At 36.7% G+C, this 17,575-nt stretch overlaps 1 protein-coding gene across 1 annotated transcript; it reads right to left on the bottom strand.

Annotated features, from left to right (window-relative positions):
* Positions 1-13,970: 13,970 nt before the first annotated feature.
* LOC133791669 (uncharacterized) lies at positions 13,971-17,222 on the bottom strand. The gene is made up of 4 exons (XM_062229589.1): positions 16,889-17,222; positions 16,154-16,362; positions 14,478-15,920; positions 13,971-14,411 (listed from the first exon to the last, which is right to left on the bottom strand). Exons 1-4 carry the CDS (start codon positions 17,220-17,222, stop codon positions 13,971-13,973), a joined length of 2,427 nt encoding a protein of 808 aa, XP_062085573.1.
* Positions 17,223-17,575: the final 353 nt, after the last annotated feature.

The following is a 17,575-nucleotide window of genomic DNA, read 5'->3' as shown; positions in this document are numbered from 1 at the left end:
TTGTCCGTACCCATGTCAGAGGTGTCGTGGCAGACATAGTGGTGCAGGTGGTAGTGGTGTCGACTCTGACTCCTGGCCGTAATCGTACGGGCCACAACTCCTATCCCAGCATTCCCACTCCCCTATTGGTACGGGTGTTCGTATTTGGACATACACGGTCTTGAGGGACGTACCCAGTATGAGATCGTACAAGTACGTTCCATTCAACTCATACCCGGGCCCCTAAGCATTGGGGTCCCAAGGTATAGGGAACGAGACACTTGGTGCGCGTAACGGGGGTGGCGTGAGGCAAGGCTCTCGGGTCCTTGACATGAGATGCCTAAAGCACCCCGAGGCCACCCACGAGCATGGGTACCAGGCATGTGACCTCGCCAGAAGTCTAAGGGTACGAGGCGAGATGCCTCCCTCACGAGCCCCTTGGTGGCATGGCTCTCATGACGCTCACGAGTCCCCTTCGCGAGGCCTCCTGCGCGTGGCCCATTCGTGTGGCCATCTGATGGCGCGGCTGAGTGAGATGGCTGGAGCTTCGCAGCCGCGGTTGGGCGTGGCCGAGCGAGGCCAATGGTGTCCGCGCCTGGGTGGCCGAGCAGGGCCGAGCAAGGCCAATGGTGTCTGCGCCTGGGTGGCCGAGCGAGGCCGTTGGAGTCTCGCGTCTGGGTGGCCGAGCGGGGCCGAGCGAGGCCAATGGTGTCGGCGCCTGGGTGGCCGAGCAGGGCCGAGCGAGGCCGTTGGCGTCTCGCATCTGGGTGGCCGAGCGTGGCCGAGCGAGGCCATGGCATCTTGTGTCTGGGTGGCCGAGCGTGGCTGAGCGAGGCCATGGAATCTCGCGTCTGGGTGGCCGAGCGTGGCCGAGCGTGGCCGAGCGAGGCCGAGTGAGGCCATGGCGTCTCGCGTCTGGGTGGCCGAGCGAGTCCGATGGAGGCCGATGGCGTCTTGGCATCTATGCCTTGCAAATGGGGGCCTCATGGCATTGATCCCATGTGGCACAGATCCAGACTCGTGTCGTGATGGTGTGACGACTTCCCGAGACGATGATGACCCAAGGGCCTCGCATTGATCTCATATTTCCCCTTGGTGAGATTTTGAGCATCAACATTGGAAAAGGTGGGAATAGTTGCGTATAGATTAGCCCTACCGCCAACTCTAGCAGATAGCCACAACGTATTTCACATCTCGATGCTGCATAGATATGTGTCAGACCCATCTCACGTCCTCAAGTACGATACGATAGAACTCTAGAAAGACTTGAGTTACGAGAAACAACTGGTTAGCATCCTAGATAGAGGGATGAAGGAATTACGGTCTAAGTGTATTCTGATAGTCAAAGTCCTATGGAGTAATAGTTCAGAAAGGGAGGCAACGTGGGAGTTGGAGAAAGATATGTTAGCACGGTATCCGAAATTGTTTGGTAAGTAAATTTCGAGGACGAAATTCTTTTAAGCAGGGGAGAATTGTAGTGTCTCAGAATTTTACTTAGCTAGATAGTCGTAGTAGCAGCTAGTAGTAGTTTGTTAGTTACCATGGATTTTGGTTCAAGCCAGGACGTAGTTGGAAACTCGTAGCAACAGTTATGGATTTTATAAGTTTAACCTATGGTTTAAAAATATTAATTATAACATAAGGTTTGATAAATATTGCTGGTCCTAGAAATATTATTTATTATAACCTAAGGTTTATATAGAATTAATAAGAACGTGACACTTGTCTCAAGCGTGATTAATAAGGATTTAAGTATTTTTTATGATAGTTTAATTAAAAGAAAGATCTAGAAGCTCTAGAACCTTCCAGTACCTGTTAGGATCACGTTTTCACTTAGTCAAAGTTGTTTATTCAATTCAAAATATGCTGAAAAAGTACAAATACGTGTTTGATATATCCATGTATGCCAATATATCGCAACTATAGGTGCCGATATATCGCCTACGTGAAATACGGAAAACACGTTGTCTTCGCATGAACGAATGAATGGGACTCAGGAATATGGTCTAGGCGATATATCGCCCACGACACTTTTTTGTTGTTGTTGAAGTTTTTGGTTTTAAATTTAAAAGTAGCCTTAACCACTTAGACCCGCCTTTGACCGATTTTGACCGAGTTCTAGGCATTTGTTGAACGAAAATTCAAATCTTTTTCATATTATATTCAAATTAAAAGGGGTTAGTTTCACTCCTTGAACTCTATAAATAAGACCTAGTACTCAGTCATTTTCTTCCCTCTTCAAGCATTCTCCAGAGACTCCAAGTTGCTAAGATTACTATAGAGAGAAACACTTGGGTTTTGGGATAAAATCTTTTCCAATCTAAGCTTTTATAAACACTTGGGAAGTTAGATGTAGTGTTATTTTGGTATCGAGGTGTAGATCAAGTCATAGTTCATCCAAGGTATTCCTATCCTTAAGTTCAGATCTTTATGGTTCTTTAGTTTTCTTTTAGATCCTAACTCTTGTTTATGATTTTTGGTTAGGTGTTTAAGTTTCTTGAAACTTAATGTTTTGGTAAGTTTCTACTTGGATGGTTTAGTTTTCTTTTCATCTCATTTTCTTTAGAAACTCACGATTCTTACTGTTGGTTTTAGGAGTGTTCCAAATCCCGTTCTTGTCTCCATATCTCGGTTTTTGGTAAGGAAAATATGTTAGATTATATGTGTTTATATGTTTATGTTATGATATGTTTTATCCTATGATATGTATATGTATAAATATGTTTTTAATCACTTGGGACTTATAGTTGCTTAGATAACAAACCCCAAGATTTTTATCACTATATGAATATGTTTTTAGTCGCTTGGGGCTTATAGTTGCTTAGATAGCAAACCCCAAGAATTTCTATCATTTTCATGGTTTAAAGTTATGATTTACCCTACCTTGATTAGTAGACAGAGGACCTAGATGGTCTTATCACATGCCATATTAATGGGTTAATGTCCATTAATGTTGTAGTCCTGTATGATATATGTTTTTATAGTCATATGTTTATGATATAGTCTTATGTTCATGATTTATGATATATGTTGTTAGTAGATTTCCTTACTGGGCACTAGGCTCATTCTTTTATTTTTATCTTGATGCAGGAAAATGAATATGGAAGGCGGGAAGGATTCGTGGCAACTTGGCATGTGTGTTGAGGATGATTGGATTGAATGGACTGCGTGAAGATCAAGGATGGCGTTGTTTAAAGTCTTTAATATGTTTTGATGTATTTTGGCACTTAGTATTTTAAAAAATTGATTTATGTTTTATATTTTATAAAAAAATGGGTTCCCATACCGCATTTTATATTTCATACAATATTTGTATTTGGTACAATATTTTTGGTTTTAAATAAAGTTATGTTATTTCTTATGTATGTATTCAATTAGTTGCTATGTCATAGTAGTTTTAATGGTCCGAGGTCTTAGAAATAGTCAGGTCATTACACAAGCATTTGAACTTCGTGTTCATAGTAAATTGGCTGCTTGATAATCCTCCCACTATGATGAAGCTCTCTGGTGTTACGACAAGAACTTATGGCTTCCTCTTTTCATTATTCATTGCGAATAGTTGGTGATCTATTAATTGATTTGAGACCATCTTCTCCGGTACAACCTTACTGCGAGGCTTGTGGTTATTAATATAGTCATATTCAAGAAAAGTAGTGTAGCTTCCAAAATTTTCTAATAAGGCTTAGGGCCTTGATTAGCGTGCCTAGAGGGCAATAAGTGGTTTATTATGTTAATGTGTGTATTTGATGAGTATGTGATTAGAGATGCATGTTTAAGTGAAATAAATATGCATGTGGGCCCTGTTTGGTCGTTAGGGGGCATGTTTGTAATTTTAGCTCGTTGAGGGCATAAATGTAATAATTGTGATATATTTGTGATAGAACTGTGTAACGTCCCGAATTTTCAAGACTCGATAATGCGGAAATATAAATGTTTTCATTTAACAAAATGTCTCAAAAACCCATAGAAAAAAAAACTTTTAAAAAAGTCGTATGGCCATACTTAACATTTAGTTACAAACATGTTTTATAAAGAGTAGAGTGAACCTAGTTTAGGAAAATTACACAACATTTCCAAAAATCAAACGACTTCCCAAAAGGTCGGTCCACATGTACATTTGCAAGGAAGACTCCAGCGCTCACTGCTCTGCCTTGCCCTTGCTCTTACCTACAACATGAAACAACTAGGTAAGCGAAAACGCTTAGTAAGATCAACTTTCAAACAAAGCAGATAGAGAATTAGGGTTCCGGACCCATCCAGACCCTACACAATCAATTTCAAGGAAGCTAAAGCATCCTGGCAAACTTATGGTCATGCCTGATAACCATTGATAAATTAATTCATAACTAGATAAAAATCCTGCACTTAGAAAAAATCCCAGAACAAGCAGATATATTATATCACAACTAATTCTTATCAACAATTATATCCCTGCACTCAGAAAATCCCAGAGCAAGCAGATATATTATATCACAATATAATTCGAGACCAACGCTCGACAATTTCCAACAATTCAGGCGTAACGCGCCCTCCAACATAATTGCTAATCTGTAAAAGAGAACCAAGTCTCCACACTAAGATCTAGCCAATAAATATTCTCATCAAGGGTAACTATCGTGTTACCTAGGGCATCACTACTTATCCAAGAGTGTAATCCAATTTACACGGTTTTACAGAGACTTCTATGTTAATCAGTGGTGCTGGTGAGCAGTTGCCCCTAGGGTGTTCCGCCTCACTCAATCTTGGCAACCCCTAGTATCTCTAGGCACTCTCACTGAATGGCCAATATTCACAGCTGCTATCCGGGAATAACTTATCAGAGCACTTGCTCGGATTCTAACCGTCCAATGATTAAGTAAGCATGAGGGCCCCTAGGTCCCATTTATCTTGGTGCCCCTAGGTTTAACCAGCTTATCCTCATCTCATGGCCACTCGTCGCGGTAATGAACTGGACATAAATAAAATCAAGCAGTGTGACGGGGATGAACCGTCTAGGATATGACAGACATCTACCGTTCATATTTTCTAAATCAGCACTCACTAGACTAACGTCTCTAAGCAACTTTCTATGACAGCCTATATATGTGCATGTATCCCTATACTAACATACAAGACAATAATCATTTCATGTTGCAGCCATACAATATAAGTTGACTTACTTGGAGTCCTTAGCGCTCAGCAGGTTTTCACCCTCCAACGTTCAGTCCAGTTACGCTTAGCCAATACTGTAGTTATCCATACAGTATACTCAGATTAATTATGGCACTCATAATTCATTATTATTATTTTGGGCAGTTTGGTCATTTTAATAAAAGTCATTTGTAAGGATTTATAATCCTTATTTGGTTTTAAACCTATTAAGGAAAGTCATACAAAATATTCGAGACTAAACCCTAAGTCTCGGGGAGGCCTATCCTAAGGTCTCGATACCTAGGCTCGGGTATCACAATGGTATTTTCCCACAATCCGCTAAAAATCTTATTCTTTCAAGATATCGCTATTAACCCGCACTTTCGACTAGTCGGTTAAAATATGTAAGATTTTAGCCGGTATTATATCTAGAAAATACTAATAAATTCCTTAATTATTTTTAAAGAAAATAAACTCTTAAATTTTCTTTTTATTTTTCTCAAGGTATTAATATCTAAAAAACTGTTTTAAGAAAATTGCCTAATTTGTCTTAATTAGGAAAACCGTTAAAAATTTCCCATCTTGACTAATTAATTTTCCAAAATCAATTAATCAATTTTACTTACTAGAAAAATAATTCATTTAATTATTTTCTCAAATTATAGGGTTTTAAACCCTCTTTTAATTTATTAACTATTAATAAATTAAATATCTTATTTTTAGAAAGAATAAAGACTCTTTAATAAAAATAATTCATTTAAACTCAAATGGGTAATTTTAGTGAAAATATGCTTTCAAGACTTACCAAGTTATATCTTGAAATAAGCAAAATTTTACTTTTTACCTTATGTTCCAAAATCTCATTTTTACACTAAGTGTGAAAAGCCTATTTTTCACATTTTTAACTACATACTTTGTTAGTTCATAACTTGAAATTTACTTACCCAATTATTACCAAAATTTCCCAATTCCATTTTTGTTATGCCATTTAGGTCTTTGTAAAATCTTAGGTCAAAATGAGCATTTTTGATTGGTGAAATCATTTTCCAACAATGAGCTAAAAATGACCTTATTTTCAAGTCTTTTTTTTTCTTCCAAACTTTGACAGTTAATAACTTTCAAACCGTTCAATATTTTCTTACCAAATTTTACAGTGGAATAATAGGTTATGCCAGAAATATGTCCACAAAATTTTAGAAAAACTGGGTTCATTTTCCCCATACAGTGGCTGTCCAAACTTGGTTCCGAAAATAAGAATACGAAAAAAACAGTTTTTTACCTAAACTTTGAAATAGCATAACTTACTCATTTCTAAACATTTTTTAGTGTTTCAAAAGCTAAATTTTATGTACTCAATCTTAACAACATCACAGTACAATTTAATTTTATAAAAACAATATACAGTGGCTGCTTGACCCCTTGGAAGTCACAGCTCAAAACATGTTTTGTTTTAGGGTATCCTACAAAACCCTTGGGGGTTTTGGTTCCCATTTTCAAAAATCAATACACAAGAATCATAAAAATTATTAAACAACTACCATAACCTTATTACATCACCAATAAGAAACTTTAAGCATTAAATATACAAAATAATGCTTAAAACTAAAAACCCTACAACAAAATCATCAAAAGTAAACTTTTTACCTCTTTGGTGTTCTTGTTTAAGGTTTGGACCTTCCTATTAGCTTTGGCTCCTCCAAAACCTTTCAAAAACCCTAACCAACTTCCCCCAACAACATAGTTAATTAGCTATTTGAAACTCTATGCTTAAAACTTTACAAAAGCCTAGATTAGTGAAGCTTTACCTTAGGGAAAATACTTCCTAGACCAAGACTTAGCCTCCAAGTTTTCCTTGGTGTTCTTGAGGTTGAATATTGAGGGAACACTTTGAGAGGTCTTCAAAAATCAGATGAGTGAATGAGAGAGAGAGAGTGGTCGGTTCTTAGAGTTAGAATTGCTCACAAAACTCTTCAAAATATCACAAAGTACTTGGGTGCTTTTCTACCCACTTGCCCACTTGACTTCTTCATTAAATGGGATTTAATCTTTATAAAATTGGGTTCACACAACTCTAAAATACCACATGCCCGGCCACCCTTTTAAATTTTATCTATGTTTTATATAATTTTTTTTAAAGGTTAATAAATGTTTCATAAGAAGAAAAGTCCAAATTGGCTTTTGACACCTTTTTCACTCTTATTAAGTTTTAATCACCAAACTTAACATTAATTAATTAAATTAAATGTCTCTCACATTTAATCTAATTAATCACATAATAAAATTTAACCTAAGGTCCATTCATGGAATAAAATTCCCCATTTCGGCAAAATTAGGCATTTAACACAAAATGCCTTAAAATTTCCATTTTCTTTTAGGTTTATTATTTTTGACCAAAATTTAACTTTTATGAATGTATTTTATGCCCAAAATATAATTGCCATGATTTTTCATTTTATTTTCTGAGATTTTTACCCGATCAGGGTTTTTGTGTCGGTCTAGGACCGAAAGTCTTATCTTGACTTTTAAAATCACAAAATTCATATTTTGGCTAGCAATAACTCATGGAATACTTACAAACAAAATATAATATTATTTAAAATAATATTCTTAACCCGGGGGAAAAATCCCGACCCGAGTCGTTTAAAGGTACCCGAAAACGTAGGACGTTGCAATCTGTGTGGCACGATCCGAGACAGTCCTTCGGAGCAATTTAGCTAGAAAGTCATAACGGGGTCGAATACCCGACTCGGGGCGAGTCGAGGGGTATTTCGAGCATTAGATGTTTTATGGGGTTATGGAAATAAATATTTGGAGATATATTTAAAGTTAGAACGTTAGGAGGGAATATCGGGGAAATTTACCATTTTTCCCTCGGGGACATGTTTGGTACCCCAAGCCTTTGAGATAACCTTAGAGACTTAAGTCAAGAAAGATAAACCAAGGAAGCATTCAGAACTTAGTGAACCGACCCAAACCTCTCTTCTCTCTCTCTCTCTCTTGTTTTCTATCAACCTTACCAAGGGAAAAGTTGAAGATTAAGCAAGGATTTGAGCTCTAAACTTGAGGATTAGCTCAGTTTCAACTTGTGGATTCCAGCAGAGGATAAGGTAAGCTTTGAATTGTGATTTTAGCTATTTGATTATGTGATTATTTGTGTGAGTTTCTTAGTTTTCTTGAGGCTTGGAAGTTGGAGATTGGAATTGGGATATAATGAGGTTTAGAGCTAGAATTTTGTTAGGTTTTGTTGCTGAGACGATTCTAGAACTTGTGTGATGATTAACTTGAATTGTTGGGTTGATTTTGGGGTAAATTGGCTTGGTTTTAGTTGTGAAAATGGAGGATTTTTCTGGGTTTGAAGGGTCGAGCTGTGACATTGTTCTTGCTGAGCCGTGACCCTCTAAAACACTTGGGAGGCCAGGAAGAAGGGCAGGCCGCGATACACCCTAGCTTGGGCCGCGGTGCGCATGCCTTGTTTTGGGGGTTGAGGAGGGCCGTGACACTTAGTGTGTTTTTGGACTCCAAGGAGGTTTTAGGCTCAAGAATCCTAAAGTTAAGGCTTAGGATGGATTTTATCACCCAGATTGATAGAATTCAAGGACCCGGAGACTAGAATTATGACCCAAAGTTATTTAGTGGAATAGAACTTGATGGATGGATATTGTTGATGAGTTGTGACTAGGTTTTCAGCGAGGCTCGGACTATGGGACTATGCTCGGGACATCGGTGCTTGGAAAGCTTGGGACACAGGTAAGAAAACTATTGTACCCGTAGAGCAGGGCGAGGCATTATAGTTTGTGTTGCAGGGCACGACCCTATATGATTGTGTTGCATGGCGTAGCCCCATTGATTATGTTTATACGTGTTTAAATATTTTTTTAATTATGCTATGTGTTCATATATGTGAATGAACGGCAAGAGCCGGGAACAGCAAAGGCCGAGAACAGCAAAGGCAGGGAACGGCGAAGGCCGAGAAAGATAAGGTCGAGTATGGCAAGGGGCCAGGAGCAGCGTTAAGCACGCGAAGTGCGAGTTGCCAGGGTGAGACCCTATAGGATACCTGAGATATCCTCATGGTGTAGGCAGCGAACCCAGGGCCTGGTAAAGCACCTAGGACGGCATGGTTGTATGTGTTTAGCTTGTTGGCGGTTTATTAATATGCTAAACGATAGACATGCATATGTTATTTGCTTGTGTGGAGTGTTCTTGCTGGGCTTCGGCTCACGGGGTGCTCTATGGTGCAGGTAAGGGCAAGGGGAAAGTCGACCAACCATGAGTATGGAGAACGTGAAGCGACGTGTACGTGTTTGGCCTGCCTGGCTGCCATGGCCAAGGGTATTTTGGGAGATATCTTGTATTAAATCAAATTTTGTCGTTTAGTCGAATTTAATTATGTTTTGAGTTGTAAATATTTCTAAACAATATTTTGGGATCCCAAATGTTAAACACTTTAAAATTTTCAATGAATGGATATATTATCAAATTATGTGACTTTGGTTATGGTTTAGCTACACTTTTGTCTTGAAACCTCGATTAGCGAGTTAATCACACATTTTAAATTCACTTAGTAATGACTCTAAGGAAGTAGGGCATTACAAGTAGCATTGATCAATACAAATTTTTTATTTTCTTTGGAGTTATAAAATATACCACAGTCCAGTGCGAGATTCCAGCTTTCTGGTCTTTCCTTTCAGCACGTGTGCTGGACACCCCCAAATACGAAAAATGGTGTAAAATAGGTTTAGTACCATTCCATAATTCGAACGGTATCTTCTTGATAGATTTGGATGGAACAACATTCAATAAGTGCATTGCACATTGAATGGCATAACCTTAGAATGACAATGGCAATGATGAATATCTCATCATTGATATAACCATTTCTAAAAACGTCATGTTCCTTCTTTTTGAAACACCATTTTCTTGTGGCATTCCAGGAGCAGTGAGTTGGAATTAAATTCCATGCTCACGCAAATGGTCCTCAGATTCATAATCCAGGTACTCTCCTCCTTGATCAAATTGAAGAACTTTTAGTGATTTACCTAATTGCTTTTCAGTTTTAGCTTGGAATTCTATAAACTTTCAAAAAGTTTCAAATTTCTTTTGCATCAAATATAGGTAACCATATCTTGAGTAATTTTCAATGAAGGTGACAAAATATTCTACCCCTCCTATCACTTGCACATTAAGTGGTCCACACACATCAGTGTGTAGGATTTGGAGTAATTCTATGGCTCTTGAACCTTTTGCAGAGAAAGGTCTTTTGGTCATCTTGCCTTCTAGACACGATTAACAGAATTGAAGAGAACCAATAGTTAATTCTCTTAAAGGTCCCTCCTTTGCTAGTATGTTAATTTTATCCAAATCAATATGCCTCAATCTCAAATGTCATTGATATGTTTCAGTGTCAGAATCAGTCTTTTGACATTTAATAGACTTTGGGTTTGCAACTTTAAACATTTTAGAGTTGTATACAGATCCCTCTTTTGCCTAATTTTATACAGCCCATCATTAGATTTTGCATGACATATTTGAATATCAGATCTTGAGATAACAATCGAATTATTATTAAAAAAATATCAAAACCTTGTTCATGGAACATAGAAATAATAAAGTTTCCAATTAATAATCACATCACTAATCATAAACTAAAAAAATTCATAAACATTAGTTTTATTGTTCTAAATAGAAATCTAAAATTTCTAAAACAAAATTAAAGAACAAAAATTGTTCAAAATAACAATGAATTTCTACAACTAATGATGGGACTTTCGCTTGTTTTTTGATGCTGATGCCTTTCCTTTAGAAGCTGGCTCTTTTGGAGGAAGAGCCATCATTTCTGCAAGGAACAGAAAAATAATTTTAGAATCATGCCTTATAACATTCATAATTTTAATAAAACATCAATCACATATATGTAAAAGTAAAGGCAAATATGAATTTACCTTCTGTGTCCTTTTGCACCAACTCCATTCTGTTTGGAGATCCATCTTTATGAATCGTATGCCACAACTCATACGATGTCTCGATGTGTTCATACTTGTCTTTGTACTCTTCTGGCAGGCTTTTGAGTATATAAAAGTGCCCCGTGTGATTATCTTTTAACCATTTGGTATATTTTTCATGCATGTTATAGATAAGATCTATAGGTAGAATGTACAAAATACCGATGTGTCAGGTATGAATTCTTCTTTGATCAAAATCAGCATTTTTCAGAGTATAGTCAATTTGTATAGAGATATATTAAGACATAATTGCTTAAGTAAATAAATAATATCACAAAATGAATTGAGCATATATTATGATTATGAATAAATTTTGGAATAGTAAATATGATGCATGAATGCAACAAATTTAAATAACACATAAAAATAATTGTTACTAATTCCGCGATAAATTAATTTTAAAATTAATGGACCAACATTAGGATAAGTGAGAGAAATCTCAAATTAATTTTGAGACACTTCTCAAATCTATGAGTGAAAACTTAAAAGCAACTATTTTCTCTTTTAACGTATGAACAACTGCTAGTTTTGTCAAGATTAACTAGTCCGCTCGAAAGCCTAGTTAACCTTTGTGAGTGTAACCCATTATTTTAGATTAATGATTTAACTTAAGAGTGTGCCTTAGGGTCAGTCAAAATTGAAATACATCATTCAATTATATTCTTTAAAGAAGTTAATCTTGAAAAATAACACAATTAGAAAGCTTTCTTAAGGGGACGCAAACAAAGGTGCCTCGAGACTCATTCCATGAAACATTGGTGTTAACTAATAATGGAGACCATATGAGTTATTGTTATGACTCATGCTCCCACTCACTATTTTAGAATATGTATTTTCTCAAAACATCCCATGCTTTTTAATTAAATTAAATTATTCCAATTAATTTACCAAATGATATTCTAATAATTACTAATCTCAATATGCATTTAATCATTAAATAAGATTTAACCAAACTAATAAATAGGCCTTTAAACTACCTAGTCAATAAATTCTCTAATTATTAAGAATATCATTTACATATCTAATAAAATTAATTATCAAATAGGTCTTGAAACTAACACTTAAAATTTAATTTACTACTTCGTTCTAGATTAATCTAGATAAATTATTCGATTCATTAAATGCATATAATCAAATAGGACGTTCCTAATCAAAATATGTTTCTACTCGATTTGAGATGCATGCTTTAATTAGCTACTATGTGTAGTGTCTCCGAATTTTACTTAGCTATACAGTAGTAGTAGCTTGTAGTATGTTAGTTTCCGTGGATTTTGGTTCAAGCCGGGACTTAGTTGGGAACTCATAGCAACAGCTATGAATTTTATAAGTTTAACCTATAGTTTAGAAATATTAATTATAACATAAGGTTTGATTAATATTGCTGGTCTTAGAAATATTGTTTATTATAACCTAAGGTTTAGATAGAATTAATAAGAACGTGACACTTGTCACAAGCATGTTTATTAAGGACTTAAGTATTTTTTTGATGAATAGTTTAATTAAAAGAAAGATCTAGAAGCTCTAGAACTTTCCAGCAGCTGTTAGGATCACATTTTTACTCAGTCAAAGTTGTTTAATCAATTCAAAACATGCTGAAAGAGTGCAAATACGTGTTTGATATATCAACGTATGCCGATATATCGCAGTTATAGGGGCTGATATATCGCCTACGAGAGATACGGAAGACACGTCGACTTTGCACGAACGAACGAAAGCACAAAGGCTTGGGGTATAGGTCCAGGCGATATATCGCGCAGGGTAGGAAATATATCGCCTCTGGGAGATATTTTTGAAACTTGAGCATTTAAATTTAAAAAACAGCCTTAACCACTTGGACTTGCTCTTGAACGATTTTGACCGAGTTCTGGGTATCTATTGAACAAAAATTCAAATATTTTTAATGTTATATTCATTTTAAAAAGGGGTTAGTTTTGCTCCTTGAAATATATAAATAGGACCTAGTACTCAGCCATTTCATTCATCATTCAAGCATTATTTAGAGCCTCCAAGCTACTAAGGTTACTATAGAGAGAAACACTTGGGTTTTGGGTTAAAAGCTTTTCCAATATAAGCTTTTCTAAAAACTTGGAAGTAAGATAGAGTATTATTTCGGTATCGAGGTGTAGATCAAAGTCATAGTTCATCCAAGGTATTCTTATGCTTAAGTTCAGTTCTTCGTGGTTCTTTAGTTTTCTTTTGTTTTCATTCAGATCCTAACTCTTTGTTGTGATTCTTAGTTAGGTTTTTAAGTTCTTTGAAACTTAAGGTTTTTCGGTAAGTTTCTGTCTTTATGGTTTAATTCTTTTTTTCATCTCCATTTCTTTAGAAACTCATGGTTTTTACTGTTGGTTTTAGGAGTGTTTCAATCCCGTTCTTGTCTCCATATCTCGGTTTTTGGTAAAAAAAATATGTTAGATTATATGCATTTATATGTTTATGTTATGATATGTTTTATGCTATGATATATGTTTTGTAGTCACTTGGGCATATGACTTGCTTAGATAGCAAGCCCCAAGAATTTTTATCATTTTCGCGGTTTAGAGTTATGATTTACCCTACCATGATTAGTAGACAGAGTACCTAGATGGGTTATCATATACTATAGTTGTGATCTAACCTACCTCGATTAGTAGATCGAGGGCCTAGATGATTTTATCACCTACCATGTTAATGAGTTAATGACCATTAATATTTTTTTTATCAAGAAGAAGAATTGAACTTCATTAATCAAACAGGCAAAATATACAAACCAACCAGTCTACAAACAGAGGCTTAAAAACTCAGCCAGCCTTGCCTAAAACAAGATAAAACCTACAAAAATACAAGCTCCAACAGCTCCTAACCAGCCCACCCAACTAATTACATTGTTATCTTAGCAAACATTCTCTGTTCCTGTGTAGTCAACTTCTTGTATTTTACAAAGTATAGCCTGTGTTGAATGGTAGTTTTTATGTCAGTTGCAATACCAACAGCAGTCCTAGAATAATTGTCACATACACATCTGTTCCGATTCCTCCATATGCTATAAACTACAGCTGCCAAAATCATGTTTGTGATATGAAAAAGAACACCATGGCTTCTGCTAGAGAGCCAGATCCTCCAGCTATCAAACTCAGTAGGCCAGGCTCTGAAAGCCATCCAATCAAATATAAGGTCCAAAATCTGTTTGGAAAGAATACAGTCAAAGAAAATATGGGAGTGACTTTCTGCATATCTACCACAAACAGGGCACATAAGGGAGTCAAGAGGAACATTGAATCGGATCATGTTGTCACAGGTAAGCAGCTGGGAGTTAACTACCTGTCATAACAGAAATCTGTGCTTAGGAATAGACAATCTACACCAAACAGCTCGATGATAACCAACCTGTTGTTGGTTAAGAGAACTATTGTATAGAATTGAAGCTTGAAACTTTCCAGATATACCAGCAGATTTGATATCATCACAGCTGAACTTACCTCTCAAATTACATAATTTCCTCCAATACCAGCTAGTATCCAGAGGTAACTTATAAGACCAGAAGTTTGAGCCTTTCAAATATATTGAGTTTATCCATTTAACCCACAGCATATCATGCTTCTCAGAGATCACCCAAATGTACTTAGCTAAAATGGCATAGTTCCAAATCAGTCCATTTCTAAATTTGAGACCACCATAAGCTTTTGGAAGACACACCTTCTCCCAGGAAGCCATATGAATGTTGCTCCTATTGCCATTGACTCCCCAGAGAAAACCACAATAGAGTTTTTCAACTTCTTTAATTATGCTTTGAGGAAGAACAAAATCACTCATCCAATAGTTCCTCAGCCCAAAAAGAACTGAATGAATCAGTTGAATTCTACTAGCGAAAGATAGGTGCCTACTTGCCCAAGTATGCAATCGCATTTTGATTTTTTGGATGATGATATCACAGTCTTCATGCTTCCATTTGGTTGGTCTCATAGGGACACCAAGGTACTTAAGAGGAAAAGCCCCTTCTGACAAATTCATCTCAGCAGCAATTTGATGTTTGTCTACAGCAGAAACTCCCCCAAAGTAAATTTGAGATTTACTCTCATTAATTTGAAGCCTTGTCACTGAACTGAACTCCCCAATCACATTCTTTAGAACTTTAACTGTTGATAGAGTTCCTTTGCAAAATAACAGCAAGTCATCTGCAAAACATAAGCTAATGAGTTGGAGACTCTTGCACATAGGATGATACCTGAAGACAGAACCTTGGGCTGCTAATTGGAGACTTCGAGTAAGATAATCCATGATTAGAACAAATAAAAGTGGAGATATTGGATCCCCTTGACGAAGTCCCTCCTCTCCCTTAAACCTACCTTGAACCCTTCCATTCATGAGTAACAAGTAAGAGGTGTTCCTCAAGCAAGTCATAACCCAGCCTATAAATCTAGCTAGGAAACACAATGACTTTAGAAGCTCCTCTATAAACCACCAATCTATTGTGTCATAAGCTTTACTTATGTCAATTTTAATTGCACACCTTGGCGAGATAGAAGATCTTCTATAATTCTTGATAAGATCTTGACAAATTAAGACATTGTGAGCTATAGATCTACCTTGGATAAATGTTCCCTGGTTAGGATAAACTAGATCTGGGAGGACTTTGGCCAATCTATAGCATAATAACTTTGATATGCACTTATAGAGTGTAGAACAACATGCAATGGGCCTATAATCCACAGCTCGAGTAGGGTTTTCAATTTTAGGGACCAGAGACATGGTAGTTTCTAGCAGCTCCTCTGGTATAATACCTGTCTCAAAGAACTGAATTACTGCTCTACACACTTCACTACCAATTTCCTGCCACAACACCTTAAAAAATGCTGAACCATAACCATCGGGCCCCGGGGTTTGATATTAGGAATACTAAACATTGCATCTCGTATTTCCTTAGGGGTTAAAGGCTTCAATAATAAAAGCTGCTGATCTATTGAGAGCTTAGGACCCATCTCAACACATTGTCTGTTTAACTGCTTAGAAGCTGAACTAGGACTTCCCATTACACCTTTAAAATGATTCAAAAAGTGAGAAACCACTTTAGAAAAATTATCCACCACCCTTCCTTGTTCTGAAATGTAAGTGGCTATTTTATTGGCCTCCCTACGCTTCTTCAAATAAGCATGGAAATAGGCCATATTCATGTCACCCTTCTTTAACAAAGTTATCTTACTTCTTTGAGCCAAAAAACTGTGATACATATGCTCTTGAGTTCTGAAAGTTTCAACAGCTGCCTTAACTTTATCTTGTAGAGTAAAATCACAAGGATGAAGTTAAGAAAGAAACAGTGCTTCCTGATATTGATCCTTAGCTTTTTGATAGTGAACTCCTATATCTCCAATACAATCCATATTAAATCTCTTCAGCTTATGTTTCAGCCTCATAGTCTTCAAATATAAAGCCTTCAGACCTATCCCCTTAATCGTCCTCCTCCAATTTTCTAAAACCATCGCTTTAAAATCAACATGATCAACCCAGAAATTATAAAAATAAAACAGTTTAACACCCACATTCTCCACAACCAAAACAGAAATTGTACAAGAGCAGTGGTCTGAAATTGTTTCCCAATTGAACATGGCTGATGTATTAGGAAATAAATCCAACCACTCTTCATTTGCAAAAACATGGTCTATCTTAGAATATATACGAGCTGATCCTTCTTGATTGTTAGTCCAAGTAAAGGAAAGAGCCAGTGCTTTTAAGTGTATCTAGATGATTCTCTGCCAACCACTGAGAAGAATCCAAGAGTTCCACTTTAGACACCGGCTTACCTCCACTTCTATCCTTTGCTGTAAAAATCGCATTAAAATCTCCTAAGATAATCCATGAAGAGACTGGACGAGCAATCTTGGATAAACTTAGCCATAAGACCTTCATTTCCTCCAAAGTATTTAGCCCATAAATGAAAGTAGCAGTAAATGGGCATTTTTGACCTGGCATTTTAATATGACAGTGAACAAATTGCTTATTCTCCTCTAGAACACTAACCTTGACAAATGTCTTTCTCCAAATGATCAAAATTCTTCCTTCCGTAACAGGACTAGTGTCAAAATCCCAGTTTCTAAATGTATTATTCATCAAATCCTGTACTTTGTTCCCCTTCATTTTAGTCTCCAAAATGGCTCCAACCCCTACTTTATTCCTACTACAAATATCTAATACAACTATATGTTTTTTCGGACTATTCAAACCCCTAATATTCCAACTCAAGATATTACAGTTATCCATCAGAGGATCTAACTTTTCCCCTTCCTCCGTTCTCTCCCTCTAACTGCTCATGAAGCACCTCAAAATGGTTTGTTAGCCTCTGTCCTGTTTCCATATATTTGCTTGCTTTCTTATTGCTGCTCCTTATTTTCCCTTGCTTATTCAAATGACCCAATTTCTTAGGGGATAACCACTTATCTGTAGAATTCTGACCCTCTGCAACATTAGGGTCATCAACCAATTCCTTATCT

The sequence above is a fragment of the Humulus lupulus genome, chromosome 7, assembly GCF_963169125.1.
Source record: "Humulus lupulus chromosome 7, drHumLupu1.1, whole genome shotgun sequence".
Taxonomy (NCBI): Eukaryota; Viridiplantae; Streptophyta; class Magnoliopsida; order Rosales; family Cannabaceae; genus Humulus; species Humulus lupulus.
Note: the sequence above shows the minus strand (reverse complement) of the source record. Positions and strands in the feature narration are given on the sequence as shown.